The following is a 17616-nucleotide window of genomic DNA, read 5'->3' as shown; positions in this document are numbered from 1 at the left end:
TTAAAATGCATAGTAAACCTACTTTGTACGGCAAAAACGTACAGGTTGACGGGTATGCATTTCTATCAAACGTTCAGATTTTTTTGGGGGATAATTCCAAACCAAAAGCTCACTCTGGCCGCTAGAAGTCAGTAAAAGATATATGCTTAGCTTTAGTAGGCCCAGCCTACTAGTTTGATCTAATTTAGTTAAACGGCATTTTTAAAGATTTTAATGGAAAATTAGGGATGTGCATTATAAATGAATATCTTAGGTAAAAATCTCAACTTTGCCCAAAAATTGAATTATACTCGTATGTTATTAGCATACCTGTCAACCTCCACGGCTCCATGCCCGTACAAACTGTCATATTTTCCCGTACAAAATACAAAATAATTGTGCACAATATATCTTTTTTTTCGGAATGATGCATGATGGGAAATCCGCAGGCGGCAAATGCAAATGCATGCGATTGACAAATTTACGTTTTTTCCGTACAGATTTCCTTGTACGTAGTACTCGTCTTAAAATGCATAAAAAACATACTTTGGACGGCAAAACAGTACAGGTTGACAGGTATGTATTACTGAGACGATATATTATCATTATATTTTTGCCAGTTTTGTTTGGCAGGCCATATTAAAAAAAATAATTAAAGATTAATTCTGAATGTTTCAAAACAATCCGCCTTACTTCACATGGTATTTTGCCGCCAGGATGTGGATGGTATGTAAAACTGCTTTTACCTTCTTTGAGTGTGGGAAGAAATTCACCTTTGTTGGCGCAAGAAAGCATCTTCCTTTTGAGTTTTGGGCAGACCAGAGCATTTTTTGGACATGATTACTCATACCTGTCAACCTGTACGGTTATGCCGTACAAAGTATGTTTTTTATGCATTTTAAGATAAGTAAGACGTACAAGGAAATCTGTACGGAAAAACACAAATTTTTCAATCACTTGCGTCTTCCGCCTGGGGATTTTCCATCATGCATCATTCAGAAAAAAAAGATATAGTGTACAATTATTTTGTATTTTGTACGGGAAAATATGACAGTTTGTACGGGCATGGAGCCGTGGAGGTTGACAGGTATGTGATTACTTTTAGAGAAACTTGAAATTGAATAAGATAACACGTTTAAATATTGTGAAACAATTGTTTGGTGTGGTAGAATATGACACTTATTTTCAGTGTGAAAAAAGACTATGATAGCTTTCCAGGTTTAAGAAGCAAAGGCCAGTTTTCAGCAAAGAAACTATTTTTATTTTGTAGAAGAAGACAACAATACTGTAATTTTAGGCAAAGAAGAAGATGTTAGTTCCTGCAGTAAAGAAAGAACAATGCGGTACAGTACAGTGTGAAATTATATATGTTTCCTGTGAATAAGTAATCTGGGTTCCCGCGGATTCTTGAAAAGTCTTAAAAGGCATTGAATTCATTTTTCTAAAAATAAGGCCTTCTTTGGCATTAAAATGTCTTAAATACAATTTTCGAAAGTCTTAACAATGTGAACCCATTAATAAGATGTATTCTTGTTTGAACTAAAAAGATTTAGTAAGATTTATCATTGGTCTTTTTTTAATGATTCGCAGATTTAATTTATTGGCAACATGGCGTGACCTCAATAACAGAACTGTCACAATGGCGCTGTGGTTTCAGTTGGGCCTTTTAAAGCAGTCTCATGTTTTAGGTCTTCTTACAGTACAGAATTAGTTTTAACTGTGATTTAGGATCTAGTATCACTAATGTCACACTCTGCTTCCCATCAATGCCGAGGTCCGTCTCATCTCTGAAAAAACAACGGCGGCCAGATGACGAAGGTGCTGTATTTGAGTCAGATTAGGGAGCTTATCCCGCTACTTGTAACCTTGGAATCCAATACTGTTTGTTTCATGCGGGGGAGCAAACCCCTTGCCCAAAAAAATGGCTTCGTGAGGGATGGGCTGTACCTGCCAAAGACACAGCAAGCAGGCAGTGGTGGCCCTATGACCATGGTGGTTAAGGGATTCATGAACCTTAATATGATGAATTTGTGCTCAGGAATCAGTTTGATTTCTCGGGTGGTGCCTGTTATTAGACGCTTTCATGTTGTGTTTATTATGATGTAGTAAGTATTTCAGAATTTTGTGACAGGGATGTTTAGTCGAAGCTGGGTTAGAGTCAATGTTCCCTCTTATTTTCCACGGGTCTGAGCGTTCACACAAAGTAGTTGAGCAACGCTTGAAACAACAGTGAGCAACCATAATCCCAAGTGTGGCAAGATAATGAATTATCAAACATGTCCAAAACTTGACATCAAGTTACATTTTGCTGAGTTTCCGGCAATGCAAAATATTTTTTCTCTTTTGAATGAATTGACTCATGTACTATTGCAAAGGTTGTACGGCCTATAAACGTGGTTTGTTCTTACAATTCTTTCACAAGATATCCATTTCTTTTTATTTCCTTACATATTTTGTCGCATAATATTAACATTTTTGGGGGCTTATTTTGTCGGTTGCAAGATACAGAACTGTACTTAATCGCATTTTTTTAGTGAAAGTACAATGTTGGCAACAAGATTGACTTGATATAATTGGAAATTATTTGAATGCAACACAAACTTTTTCTTATTTTTTCCCTGTTTTTTTCTACTTTTCTAAATTCCTTTAAAAAAATCTCATTGAGTTTATTTATTACGAGCTGTTACTTTTTTCATTTTTGTTCTCTGTTTACTTGTTCCCTACATTTCTTTCTTTTCTTTTTTTCTGGGTTTTTCCTAAATTTTTCCTTCTTTTTTTCTCTTCCTTTTGTTTTTTCTCAGCTTTTCACTACTTTTTCATTTTGGTATTTTTTGTTTTTTGTTCTATCCCCCCTTCTTTTAAGTCATTTTGTGCATAGTTTTACATAATATTTGGTCATGTTGGGATTAAAGAAGCAAAAACAACCTGAACAGCCGTTTAAGACCCGAAAGAGCCAGTTCCTTTTAGTGAGCCGAGCCAAAGAAGCCGGTTCTCGACCAACTCTACTAACTTTACTCAACTTCAATCTACTCTGACTCGACTTCAAAATACCGCATTTAGGACACAACGTCAGGGGAACCCGTGTATTTTTACCTTCATCCACTGTAACTTTGACTTAAGTCGCTTCTTGATTAGTAATTTTGAGCCCTCATTTTTTTTTCCTGTGCGCAGAGATTGTGCAAGCAGTGCGCAATTGCGCACGCACGCAGCTTAGAGGGAACACTGGTTAGAGTAACTTTCATGTCTTTGAATTCTGAAGATCCAAGTAAACGTTATTTCCGTACATTGTCCAATGATGATCCCTTTTCTGTTAATTAATCTTTTTCACGGCAGCACAGTGGTTAGCATGTGTGCGGCACAGTTCTGAGGTCATGAGATCGAACCTTCCTTTGTGGAGTTTGCATGTTCTCCTCGTGCTTGCGTGGGTTTCCTCCGGGCACCCCGGTTTCCTCCCTCATTCCAAAAACATGAGTTTCAGGTTAATTGGCCGGTCCAAATCGGCCCTAGGTGTGAATGAGCGAGTGAGTTGTCTGTCTCTATGTGACCTGCAACTGTCTGGCAACCAGTTGAGGGTGTCCCCTGCCTACTGCCTGAAGACAGCTGGGATGGGCTCCGGCACTCCCGCGACCCTATTGAGGATAAGCGTTGCAGATTATGAATAGATGGATGGATGGATAATCCTTTTCTAAACTCTTATTTTGTGACTACAATATAAGGAGTCGAATCTCCAGCTGACAAATTTAATGTACGCGTATATGTTAGTTTATTTTGCAATGTATATGTTTGGAAGAATTAACAATATTCTATCAAATGATGTTTTTTTGTTCGCCCTGTACATTTATGTCAATGTTTTATACCTTACCTCAAATACTGCAGCGTGTCAAGTCCTGTTAAGCAACATTACATTGAAAGAGAGAAATAAAGCGTCTTCATTAATGCCATTCAAAAGCAGCAGATGTAAAACAGTTAAAGGCATCGATTGTTTTTACCTTTATCAACCCAAGGATGAACAAGGAACCTTAATTCTTGATCCCAAGGAGAACAAAGTGTTTTCACAGCCTACAGAATTCATCACTTTGCAGCAAGACAGATGGTCAGCCCACCAATCTCCTCTGTCATTGTCGTCCTGCTGACCATTTAGAAAGAATTACATGATGGCCAAAAACCACGGCATCGTTTTCTGCTTCACTGGACACGTTTTTTGCGCTCTGGTAAATCTTAACCCTTTCTTCCTGGCGCAATGGTAACCAACTATTGTTGAGAAGCCAAGAGAGAGCAGCTGCGCCACATCGAGCAAATCTCTGCAGGCCGCCGTCCTCCCGAGGCTAATGTCGCTTGACAGAAAACACGCAATGAATAGAGATGGAGCAGCTTGCGAGCTGCTGATGATTGCGCCTTGCATCATATTTGATGAATTCTAATTTCTCCACCAGAACTCCAGTCACGCCCGACTCTTTCGAAGATGCTGTTGGCGGGACAGGAACAATCTGAGTGATTTATGAATTAAAAATGAGGACACATTTGTAGCTTAAAATGTCCTATTAGAGCAGAGCTTCTAAATTATTTTCTGTTACGCCCCCCCTAGGATGAAGAAATCCTCTCGCAACACCCTTGGTAATAGCCCCAGGAGGAGCGCCCCACTATTGAAGGAACACTGTCTTAAAGGAATTGATTTTGTCTATTTTGCTTTCTTTTCTGGCTGCCTGGTCATCCTGGGAGGGGGATTGCCTCATGTGCAGTCCCTTCTCAAGGTTTCTTCATGTTGAGGTTTTTGAGATTTTCCTTGCCCTCATGTAGGTTTTAGATCAGGGGATGGTGTCATAATAGTCCGTGGTCTGCAATAATCTGTGGTTTGTACAGCTCTTTGAGATTCCTTGTGATTGTGACAAATAAACATGACTGGACTTGAGGTTTTTGAGTTTTTCCTTGCCCTCATGTAGGTTTGAGATCAGGGGATGGTGTCATAATAGTTTTCAATAATCTGTGGTCTCTGCTGTCTTTTGAGACTACTTGTGATTAAGGGTGTCACAAATAAACATGACTTGACTTGAGGTTTTTGAGTTTTTCCTTGCCCTCATGTAGGTTTTAGATCAAGGGATAGTGTCATCATAGTCTGTGGTCTGTGCAGCCCTTTGTGACTCCTTGTGATTAGGGCCGTCACAAATAAGTATGAATTTACTTGAATTTTGGTGAATGGTGACTAAGACAGGACCATTCTACTTTGGTTGTCAAGCAGAGCATTCTATTGCCAAGCTTGTTTTTCACGTTGTTACGCAGGAGGAGTTTTAATTACGTGTACACTTTCTTCAGCCATCGGCATTTCTGCACAGTCGGCAAGAATCACAGTTCACTCTTTTTTTTTTCCCAATCATCTCCTAATTTTTACCAGTATTGCTCACTCAGGTTCTTTTTACAGCCTTCCAATTGACAGGGATTGTAAATGGACAACCCGAAGGATGCTTTTAAGAGCAAGGTCCAGATCGGGGTTGGACAAGGTATGGCCTGTGGGCCACGTATGGCCGACGAGCCTGTTTAATCTGGCCCGCCAAACAAAAATGTTAAAAATATAAAGATGACATATATTATAATGTCGAAAAAAGGTACTACATATAAAAATTACCTTATTTCCTTGACTATAAGGCTCACCCAAAAAACAAACAGCTGCCAGGAATTTGAAAGTGCCCTTTATTATCCGGTGCTCTCAATAATCTGGTGCACTTTATAAACTGGAAATCCAGTAAATAAAATCGGGAATGCATAATTGCAATGAAGTACTCCTACATACAGTAACCATTCATGAAATAATTAAGTTACTTTTGTTGTGAAACCTGATTTCAAAATATTTATGATCTATGAAATCATTCTTTTTTCTAATTTTCAGATGTCTTTTAATGCAACCCTCGCTTTTACTTTCCTTTTTATTTCATGCGACTTTTAGTTCAGTGCTCCTTATATATGAAACAAATAGTTCACAGAATAGTTTTTAGGGTCTGAAAATTACATGAATTCTTATCGTTGATTGGAAATACACATGTCCCTTAGTGTGTCTCCCCCCATAATAAATAGTTTTCATGAAGCCTTTCTGCTTTTGGGGAAACCTTTACATAGCTGCCAACATTTTTCTGTATTTATCCTGTATTTCTTTTATTTATGAAAATATTTATCAGATTTCATGCAAAAATTTCACATCCTAAATTTGTTTTTTAAAGCATCTGATCAAATGCTGTGCTTCAAAGGGGACATTAAATATTACTTTTGTCATGATTACTGATGTGACCCAGCTGTGCCTGCTAACTGCCACGGGTTCTGATTGGCTCCCGATCAGTATTTGAACCCAGTCCTGCCTGTCCCCTTTTGTCAGTCTGTCTGCGAACCTCAGTGAACATTAGGCAAGCCTTTTACGACCCTGACTCCCACCTGTCCTGCTTTTTGCTTCCGTCTGTCCCCGGCTTCAACCCGTTTTTTGATCCTGACCACATCTGCTCTCCCTTCCTGGCTTCCGACCTCTCTTTGTCCCTGACTACGTCTTCTTTCCTTTTCTGGCTTATGACTCGCTACCGACCCCGACCACGTTTTTTCTCTCCTGTCCCGGCTACCGACCTGCTTTTTCCGTCCCTCACACTGCCATCGCTAGCCACGGAAGATCCACTTCTGCGTTCGGAGCACAATCCGAGTACCAGAGCGACTTGCGTCCAGCGAACACCAGATCGTAGCCGCAGCCCTTTCTCTTCCTTCCAATAAAAACTTGTGAGAAACGCAACGCAAGTGGGTCCTGTCTCCGTTCTGGTCCTGACAACTTTGCTTTAACTATGAGAGTTTTAAAACAGTTCGGGATTAAATGGTTTATTCAAGACAAATAGAAATGTGAAAAATTGTTCAAGTAAATTTCAGTATATCGTATCTGTCCAAAAAAAGACTTATCCACATTTTTCTCCTTTAATAAATGCATGTTTAAAATAAGTGAAAAATGCAAAAACGGTTTAAAATGTATCCCCCAAAAACCCCGAAATACATTTTTTTAAATAGCAGCTACAGTATGAGAGAAATTAGATAGGCTAAAAGTTTTCCTGCGCCTGTTACAGACCAACCCTTTTAATCTATCTTTTTAAACATATTTTAGTATGAAATCCATCCGCCAATTGTTTATCCATTTCAAAGTGAACTGTATTTCCTAACAAACCACCCGATTCAGTCCACTAAAACAAATAACCAAGTATTTCTTGCATGCCAATCATTAGCTTAATTCGCACAATACTGTCTGAGTCACATCTTCACGCAGACGGGTTTTTATTACTGCAGCAAGTCGTGCAAGCTATCCCAATAAACGTACTTAGTCCCCTCTGGCAAATTTGGACAAGTGCTCTGCTGCGATGTGCAAAATCATGAGGGGAAGAGAGGCGATTCATTGTGAAAAGATACGAGTTGGTAAACATTCTGTGCTTTGACGTATTGAATGCATCCATTGGCTTGATGTTTTTGTCATCGGACTTCTGTTAATTTTATTGACAGTGAAATATATCTGTAAAATTAATATTCAAAATCAAATGCCAATGTTGCAGACCAGGGTGGGTAAACGACAACCTGCAGCCCACATGCATGCCTTTAATTATGCCCCTGATTAAAAATAACAAAATTGTAATTTTATAATTGCAAAAAAAATAATAATAATGTGCTACTAGCTAAATTGTTGTTTTGTTTTCTCCCCAGTTTCGCTTCCCGTGTAGGCTAATTTCATGCAAATAGCTGCATACTTTTTCCTTTACTTGCACTTTTTTTTTTATCAGGTATTTATTTTATTTATCAAGGTATTTATTAAATTTCATACAGAAAAAGACACACCACAGGAAATGCTGCCCCAAGGACCCTAGTGGTTAGACAGGCACACGTACACACAAAAAGGGGGCCTTTTATATTACTTTTTATTCTAAGTATTTCAAAACCCATTTTTGAAATTGTATGTTTTCTAACAAATATAATATGAAATATGCCATGTACAGTATATATAGATTTCTTTATTTATATTTATTTATAAATGCATACCAGAAATACGGTAAAATCTTGCAGCCATTTATTTGTTTTTCCTCTGTCACGGTTGCCATGGCGCCCAATTGGCCCTGCCCGTGTGGCGCCAGCTGCAGCTCGTTGACAGATTGGCTTCCCTGCTATTTAAAGCCAGTCCTGTCTGTCCCATTTTATCAGTCCGTCTGCGAACCTCTGTTTTTCAAGGAAAGCCTTTTTCGACCCCTGACACCTGCCTGTCCCGTTTTTACTCCCGTTTGTCTCTGGCTACGACCCATTTTGATCCTGACCACGTCTGCTCTCCCGTTACAACTTACGCCCCATTTTTGTTCCCGACTACGTCTACTCTCCCGTTCTGGCTTACGATTCGTTTCCGACCCCAACCTCGTCTCGCTCTCCCAGGTCCTGGCTGCCGACCAGTTTTCCGCCTCTGACACCGCCATCGCTCGCTACAGAAGATCCACTTCTGTGTTCGGATAACAATACGATTACGAGAGCGACTTGCTTCCCGCGCACAGCGAACACCAGATCGTGGGCACAGCCCTTCCTTTCTCTCTTGATAAAACTTGTGGTAAACGTCATGCAAGTGGGTCCTGTTTCCGTTCTGGTCCTGTCATCCTCCTAGCCTGGCTTCTCGGCCAAATGTTTTAACCCAATGCAGCCCATGACTTAAGTTTGCCTACTCCTTTTATAGACGAACTAATTAATTACTTAAGCGTGTTCAACTGTGTGTTTTACACCAGTTCGGTAGCCTAGATGGTAGGGCGCCCGCACCGAGATTGGGAGGTTGCTGGTTCAAGCCTCGGCTGAGTCATACCTAAAACTTACAACATTGGTACTCATTGCCTCCCTGCTTGGTATTAAGGGTTGGAATTAGGGGAGTTTGGTCACCTAATGACTCCAAATACAGCAGTTGGGTTTAAAATGGCGGTGCCCTGTTTGGCTGTGGCTGCGTCGGCTTGCTATATTTTAACTGTACGGGTGTATCGACATTTCGTTCTGTGTGCATGGTTACAAAGAATGACAATAAAAGTAAATTCTTCTTCTTCTTCATTCTTTTTCTACTTTGTAAATTAAAGTACGGTACAAGTATTTTTTTACAGCTCAAATAAGCTTTTCAAATCTTGTGTTTTCACAGATTCTGTGAGTGGCTAAACAGAAAGACAAACGAGGGCCGTTTAAAACATAACCTCACTGGTGGAGGTAATGATGCTACAAGTCATGGGGCTATAACTCTTACACGCAGCGTAAACACGGTTTCCCGACTCCAAAGATTTGCATTTCCAGCCACGCTGTGCTGAATTTTGTTCAAGCATTGAGTTATTGATATATTGTCTTGGTGTTTGCATTTGAAATGGGCTGTAGGTGGCCATAAAAATGCCAAAGCTGTGACAATACTATTAGTACAGATGAGCTTTAAACACTAGAACCAAGGTGATAATTTCCCGAGGCATGCGGCTCTGCTGACATTCTGATTAGCTTTGGCTTCCAGGTATTTAATGACCTGTCACCACAGCTAATCCTTTGCACCGACAGGATGAGTATTTTCCTTGTTGGGCTGCAAGATTCTCTCAAGCTTGACAGGAAAGCTGTGGTGGTACGGTATCAGTGTGTAAAAGGAAAAAAATGCTTTATGTTTAATTATACAAGAGCATCACAGGTCAACCTTATGTGTGCAGTCAAGAAGGTTGAAGATGTAATTTTTTCTCTCACTCTGATCCCAAACAGTATTTATGGTAACTGGCTGTGCTTTGCTTTTTGTCAAAAGAAAATTATTGATCAAGTTGACAAGCAGGCAATAATCCGATTGGAAAATCAGATTAGTTGTGAAAACTGGAGACTTTTTCTCAAAATGTTCGCCCATACAGAATGAAATTGTCATGATTACTGATGTGACTCAGCTATGCCCGCTCCGTTGGCGAAAACTGCCGCAGGTTCCGATTGTCTCCCGATCAGTATTTGTACCCAGTCCTGTCAGTCCCCTTTTGTCAGTCCATCTGCAAACCTCAGTGAACACTAGGCAAGCGTTTTTCGACCCTGACTCCCACCTGTCCCGGTTTTTGCTCCCGTCTGTCCCCGGCTTCGACCCGTTTTTCATCCTGACCACGTCTGCTGTCCCGGCTCATGACCTCTTTTTGTCCCCGACTACGTCTACTCTCCCGTTCTGGCTTACGACTCGCTTCCGACCCCGACCACGTTTTTGCTCTCCTGTCCCGCCTACTGACCCGCTTTTTCCGTCCCTGACACCGCCATCGCCTGCCACGGAAGATCCACTTCCGCGTTCGGAGCACAATCCGAGTATCAGAGCGACTTGCTTCCCGCGTCCAGTGAACACCGGATCGTGGGCACAGCCCTTTCTCTTTCTTCCAATAAAACTTGTGAGAAACGCAATGCAAATGGGTCCTGTCTCCGTTCTGGTCCTGACAGAAAAAGAATAGTATTGTCATTGATAACAACATAGTAATACAGTTCAAAACAAGATTATACGTGGCACTCCAGGATTAACATGTAATAAAACTGTTTACAGAAGAATTTTGATAATATTAGGATATACAGGCAATATTTACAAGGTATTGCTTGTAGGAATAAAGGATGCTTGCAGAGCTCCCCAACCAGGATGGATTTAAATGTAAAGGGTCTGCACTTATATAGAACTTTTCAAGTCAATGAAGACCTCCCAAAGCGCTTTACAATGTGCTTCACACTTTACCCTTTTACACACAGAGGAGTGCAATAAAATGAAAACTGATTTGAAAACTTCCACTTGTGAGGATTTACATGCCCTTAGAAGACTTTGTTGCTTTAATCACCTCCTTATATTTTAATCATTGTCCCAATTGTTGATTGGTTACGGATATAGTATGCAGCGTGGGTAACAATGCCTGTGCCTTCTTTGTATTTCTTTATTACCTTGAGTTTTGTTTCCATTGTTATCTTGTTCTTGCTTCTCCCTTTACATCACTGCCAGCCTTGGGACACATTGCTAAACAAATTCAAGTTTGTTACACAAGATTCTGAACTGAACAAAGAGAGAAAGCTAAACCATTGTGTACGGTAGTTGAGACAATAGTATATTGGCATCTTTCTGATTCTGTGACACAAACCGATAGCAGATCAGCATCTTACATTATGTCAACCCATAGCAGACAGGCGTCTTTGAGACGTATGAAGCACTTAACTCCCACAGTCATACACACTAACATCGCAATGTTTAAATTTTGTAAGCTTTTGTCATAAAATTTGGTCTTGATGTCGTATAGAGGGTCTGACTAATTGTAAGGAGTGTAAGCAGTAACCTGAGGGTCTACTGTATTGCAATCTATCTTATTTTAACTTTTGTAAGGAAATGTACGCAAAGGCAGAAAAATAATTTAGTGGTCCTCACAGGATGGATTGGACCATCTCTGTCTGTCTCTCCCCCCCAAGAATACCCACTTCCGGAGAAAAACAGAGACTTTAGTAATCTTTTGCAATAGAGCGATCAGATACTTTAGACATTTCTTGCTCATTTAAATGATTGCTGTTGGTTTTATTAGATAAAATTAGATAACCCAACATATAACTCCCCCCCCAAAAATATTGCACTCTACACAAGAGTCCTGTGAATAAGGTGAAGGCTGAAATTATGAAAAAGGTGGTGGATCTTGGTAAAGGTTAAAAAAAATACTGAAATTGATGGATGATTAAAAAAATGGAACCAATCCTTGACAGGTGTCATCAACGGGTACGTTTGTGCTGAGGAGATCTTGAGGGGCTTGGAAAAAGCTGATTGGTTGTGATGTTAGAGCCTACTTTCAGTGCGTTTACTGACAGGTAAACACAAGCTATACCATGCCATCTTTGCAAAATTAATCACAATTAGCAGCGACTTCATTTCATTTACATGTTTTGCCTAACCACAGTTCACTGGTGTCCCTGGATCATGTAAAGGAGGAAGGAGTTGCATTGCTGACCTCTTTTAAGGACATCAGTCCACGGTAAGAATATCTTATAAAGATTTTTTTTCATTCCAGCAACACTTCTTTCAGTGCAGTCACCTTCTTTACCCCCCAGACCTGAAAATGTGTCTCATTTTGTCAGCAAAGCATCCTGTAATCTGCACGAGTGAGATTATAAAAAAGCCATGCAAGCTTCTTGAGTTATAACACTCTAGCTTACCACTTCTCAGCAGGAATTATAAATTGGCTAGATGAAAATGGAAAATGGTGCGATTATTTTGTAGAATGTATTTCGTTTTTAGTACTGTAGACCCACGACTTAACGTGTTTTCACTTTACAGTGGTTTCCCCCCTTTTAATTGATCTGTGATCTTTTGTCATATCATTATATTTCATCCGTTTCCAAGATGTTAATGTTGCAAAAAAATAAAATAGATAGATAGATAGATAGATAAATAGATAGATAGATAGATGGATAGATAGATAGATAGATAGATAGATAGATAGATAGATAGATAGATAGATAGATAGATAGATAGATAGATAGATAGATAGATAGATAGATAGATAGATAGATAGATAGATAGATAGATAGATAGATAGATAGATAGATAGATAGATAGATGGATGGATGGATAGATAGATAGATAGATAGATAGATAGATAGATAGATAGATAGATAGATAGATAGATAGATAGATAGATAGATAGATAGATAGATAGATAGATAGATAGATAGATAGATAGATAGATAGATAGATAGATAGATAGATAGATAGATAGATAGATAGATAGATAGATAGATAGATAGATAGATAGATAGATAGATAGATAGATAGATAATTTATTCATTCGTAAGGAAATTCACATTTCCAGCAGTATCCATGTGTTAAAAAAATAAAATAAGAGATATAGAATACAAAAATACCCAATATAACGTGTAAAATAAAGAGCATTTAAATAATGTTCCCAAAAATAGACACTGTAATAAAAATAGGGTAAAATATGCAAATTAAAATTGTCAGTCACATGGCAAATGGCAGATATTTTATGCCAATTCTAACGTTTTTTTTTTACAAATTTTAATACTGGAAAAATATTATAACAGCAAAATATCGGCATCCCATTTATCCAGCATATTGTGTTTATTGAAATAAGAAAAATGATGAGCCACGGTATTTTTTTCCAGGCCTAGAGCTGGCCCCTTCTAAAACAATAGGGGGTGCTGTAACACTATGAAAAAATAAGCAACCAGGGAAGGATTTTAGTAATATATGTGGGTAACCTACTGTACTTAGAAACATTTCTCTTGATTGAATCGTTTTGCGACTCACACAGGTGCACTTTCAAAAAACACGGCGAAAAAGTGTCATGCTCCCCTTCTCTAGTTTCCAATCTAGAATAATAAAATCAGTTGGTGGTGTAGGAGATCTTTGCAGTAGCAGCACACTTGCTACTATTTTGAAATACTTTTTATTCTCACAGTCAATCAGCAACTCAGCAAAGCAAACACAAGCTGACATCCAGAGAAGCTCACATAAACAGTAAAGCCTGACTTGGTTTGTTTATTTTCTGTGTCTGCAGTGCGGGTATACTGTTACTCCTTTGAAGGAGGCCTACGGTATGACTACGTTATATACTAGCAGGATCATGTTGTAAAGTAAGAGTGGACACAGGCCAAACTTTAGCAAACAAGACAGACTGGTTTCCTTTTGTTGAATGTAATTTCTGTGACAGAGACTCTGACAAGAGTGTTTATGTTCTTAGCAAAAGGGAGAGGCAAATAGCCTTAACAGGTAAACTAAGTTATTTGAAATATGCTGAGCTAGACAAAATAATTGTCGCTTACAAACCTGCAGTGATTAATGACTTATGTGAGACCCGGCATGAAATGTAATGTTTAGGTTGAGGTTACAAAAACAATGTTGGTCGTTGGCCTATTAGGCCCAAAAACCAACTCCCAGGTCGATAATGTCCTGAGGAGAAAAGCAGAGGTAATGTTTAGATACGACATCCGACCTGAATTTATCAACCTTTAACTCAACGAAGTTGCACTTCCATGATGTTTGCCCTTTTTTCTTTGAAGCTGAACTAGCAATTTGTTACCAAAAAAAAGAGAAATAGCTTGGAAATGGAAAGACACGCCTGGCAAAAACTGTGGCATATGTAAATAGGACAATTCCTAATCTTAAATGCTCTTTTTTTTTCTTCTCAGGCAAGAAAGCAATGTGTTGCACTATATTGGACGCATTCTTGCATTCAATAAATCTTAGCCAAGTTTTTTTTATTGTAATTAGGTGCTACAGGGCTTACACTCCTTTCATATAAATACGACCAGAATGTGGCTATGACTATTTGTCATCGTCAAGCTGATTATTTTGTGTTGTAATTTGTGTGCATATATCCATATCCTCCATATCCATTTAGTGTTAACTTAAAATCTTAAGGGTATTACGTTCTCATTCTACCAATAGTGAACCCTTTGTGTTCATTAGGATGCCTGTGCCCCAACAATTTACAAGACACAATTTGACTGTCACCATTAAACACGTGTGACTGTTTAAAAGGCACAAAGGACTTGGAGACAAGAGCGGTTCTTATCAGGAATTTCCAGCTGTTCTCCAGTTATCCATTAGAGTTTCTCTTAAGGTGAATTTACTCTACAAAGTTTATCATGGGCCTGAACATTTATCAATTTCTACTAGCAGAATGGTCCATTGTCAGACCTCTGGGGATAGACACTCTGTCTCTGCTTACATCCACCATCCGTCAGACAACTCCTTAGCACAGACCTCAAAAACTGTGTTTTGTTTGCAAGAAGCAAAGGATTTCCCAAAGGTAGTTCACAAAAAGAAAAAGCGAAGACGCGTGGGCAATGTGTTTATATGTTTTTATTACTTTTCAGCGGTCATCACATAAATGGGAATTCCGCGAGGGTCTGACCAAACTGGAGTTCTTCAGTAATGTTGGGTGGAATTGTCAACATAACACCAGTGATTTTAAGACATATCTGATAACTGTTTTAGATACCTCAACATTCTGTCTATTTTGGATAGCACACTAACGGCACAGAAGAACTGCTTTTTTTCTTAAATGTATCTTCTGGAGCTGGTCGTGGACACACTGGATTTTGTGACACTGCTGCTTCCGTAGCCGCCGGCCATGCTGCTGCCGCCGAAACCGCTGGACATGCTGCTGCTGCCGAAACCAGCAGACATACTGCCCCCGCCCAAACCGGCTGCCATGGCGCTGCCGCCACCAAAACCAAAGCCACCAGCAGAGCTGGAGCTGGAGTATCCTAAAAGAGAAAAATAAATGTTTGTATTTGTTTTCTTTTGTTGCTTTTAAGCATCCATTATAGAACAGAGGAATACTGACCACCGCCGGAAGTTTGCTGCACGTGAATAGTTGCGCTTGTGGGTCCGGCAGCCAGTCTAAGAATGAAACTTGATTTAGTTCAAGATACAGGCTGATGATAAATCACATGTCTTTCACATTCTACCTGGTCTCCTCTCCTTCCAAAAGTTTCCTGTAGGTGGCGATTTCAATGTCCAGTGCCATCTTGACATTCATGAGCTCCTGGTACTCACGTACCTGGCGGGCCATGTCCTGCTTGGCTCTCTGGAGGGCTTCCTCCAGATCCTTGATGCGGAGCTTGGCGTCCTTCACTGCCAACTCACCGCGCTCTTCGGCCTCTGCAATCTGAGCCTCCAGGGCGGCCCTCTGCAGAAGGTCATCACAAGTTTGTTTCTGTTGTCTTTCTATAAGATGTTCTTGGGTTGTTTTGTACCTGAGTCTTGACGGCCTCAATCTCATTCTGGAGACGAGCAATCATGCGGTTCAGTTCTGCAATCTCAGCCTTGGTCGTGCGTAGGTCCTCGCCGTACATACCAGCAGAGCTCTGCAGCTCATCATACTGTTGTGGGAAATACAACTCATTATATTTTGCTTACCGTGCAGGGAAAGTGATCATAAATGATCGCTAGTGGTGCCTTCACCTTTTGTTTGTACCAGGCCTCTGCATCGGCCTTGCTGCGATTGGCAATGTCCTCATACTGAGCGCGCACTTCAGCCACGATGGAATCCATGTCCAGGTTGCGGCTGTTGTCCATCTCCACGATGACGGAGGTGTCCTTGATCTGGGACTGCAGCTCCCGAAGCTCCTGCAGAACCAAGTTGTTGCAAAAGAGTCATGTCGTAGGCCTGATTTATGCATATTATTTTACACATTATTTGATAATTGCACGTACAGCCTCATAGACGGCCCTGAGGAAGTTGATTTCATCCTGAAGAGCATCGGCTCTAGCCTCCAGCTCCACCTTGTTCATGTAAGCAGCGTCAACATCCTGAAAAGATAATGATTTTAATTAAGTTAAACAAACTGTGGAATACAGAAAGTTGTTTTAACTGTTTACCTTTTTCAAGATGACAAACTCATTTTCTGCTGCTGTGCGCTTGTTGATCTCATTTTCATACCTAAACAAGACATCAAAGACATTGGTATCCTGTTGTTGTTTCAAAAGTATGTTTGAAACCTTGACTGCTCATGCTCACTTGGTCTTGAAGTCTTCCACCTGGAGCTGCATGTTCTTCAGTTCTCCCTCCAGCTTTACTTTCTCGTTGCCCAGCCCATCGAGTTGCCTGCGCAGGTTGGCGATGTAGGCTTCAAACATGGCCTCGATGTTGGAACGGGTTGTGGTCTGGTCCTGCAGGAGGCTCCACTTGGTCTCCAGCATCTTGTTCTGCTGTTCCAGGAATCGCACCTGAAAAGACACCCCACACAAATGAGTATTTGCCAAACATTCTTTAAGACACATTTTGAATTTGGTTTCTCTTTATTGCAAGGGATAATGTTTAGAATTCTACTGTATATTTTTAGCATGTTCCATCGAGCTTTGACAACTCCACTTTTCCCACTGAGGCAGTGAATTCATCCTCCCGATGTGAATAACCACACCCTACTGTTGTAATATTTTAGGTCAGAAAGATCATAACATGCTTCAATCAGTTAGCCACAACACCCGTCCGAGAATCAATACTATGGTTTGTGTATTTGCTCGCTTGCGATAATGATAACTTCCAAGCGCAAAGTGTTGGAAAAAGACAATCTTTTTTAAGACAAAAAACAAAAACGCAAAATTCAAATTCCGAACCTTGTCAATGAAGGAAGCAAAGCGGTTGTTGAGGGTCTTGATCTGATCCTTTTCCTGGGTACGGACGGCTTGGATGGCTGGGTCAACATCCACACTCAGGGGGGTCAGCAGACTCTTGTTGACTGTGACTGCGGTAATTGGTGCAGCCACAAAGCCACCACCGCTTCCAAAACCACCGCCAAGCATGGAGCTAGAGCTCATAGAGCCGCCAGCTCCAAAACCACCGGCACCGAAGCCCCCCGCGCCATAACCGCCAGCACCGAAACCGCCGACACTGTAACCCCCGCCAGAACCAAAACCACCACCAGAGGAAGTGATGGTGTAGCTTGTTCTCAAGCCACCCTGGGGCCCCGCCAAGGACCTCCTGGAGCTGCTGCTCGAGCCTGCGATAGAGTAGGATTTCCTGGAAATCATGTTTGAGATGTCGGTGGTCAAGGGGGAGCTGAGAACTGAAGATGTGCAGGCTTCAAAGGAGAGTTTAGTCCCTCTGAATGTTGGACCGGGGATTCCGCTTTCTTTTATGTCAG

General features: G+C 40.4%; 1 protein-coding gene across 1 annotated transcript; it reads right to left on the bottom strand.

The window, feature by feature from the left end:
- Positions 1-14812: 14812 nt before the first annotated feature.
- Positions 14813-17616, bottom strand: LOC148363824 (keratin, type II cytoskeletal 8-like). Its single transcript, XM_088337885.1, has 9 exons — positions 17090-17616; positions 16491-16699; positions 16352-16412; positions 16187-16282; positions 15935-16099; positions 15727-15852; positions 15439-15659; positions 15315-15370; positions 14813-15234 (listed from the first exon to the last, which is right to left on the bottom strand). The coding sequence occupies exons 1-9, from the start codon at positions 17501-17503 to the stop codon at positions 15026-15028; spliced, it is 1557 nt and encodes a 518-aa protein (XP_088194011.1). The 5' UTR covers positions 17504-17616; the 3' UTR covers positions 14813-15025.

The sequence above is a fragment of the Urocampus carinirostris genome, chromosome 6, assembly GCF_059441175.1.
Source record: "Urocampus carinirostris isolate Australia breed hairy pipefish chromosome 6, RoL_Ucar_1.0, whole genome shotgun sequence".
Lineage (NCBI taxonomy): Eukaryota > Metazoa > Chordata > Actinopteri > Syngnathiformes > Syngnathidae > Urocampus > Urocampus carinirostris.
This window is presented reverse-complemented; position numbering and strand designations above follow the sequence as displayed.

What these genes read in the sequence shown, in the direction of transcription:
- LOC148363824 (XM_088337885.1), bottom strand. Translation starts at nt 17,503, where the DNA reads ATGATTTCCAGGAAATCCTACTCTATCGCAGGCTCGAGCAGCAGCTCC. An exon ending in AGGCCTGGTACAAACAAAAG is followed by an intron (nt 15,853 to 15,934) that starts GTGAAGGCACCA and finishes TTCCCACAACAG; the next exon opens with TATGATGAGCTGCAGAGCTC. An exon ending in TTGGAAGGAGAGGAGACCAG is followed by an intron (nt 15,371 to 15,438) that starts GTAGAATGTGAA and finishes TTTCATTCTTAG; the next exon opens with ACTGGCTGCCGGACCCACAA.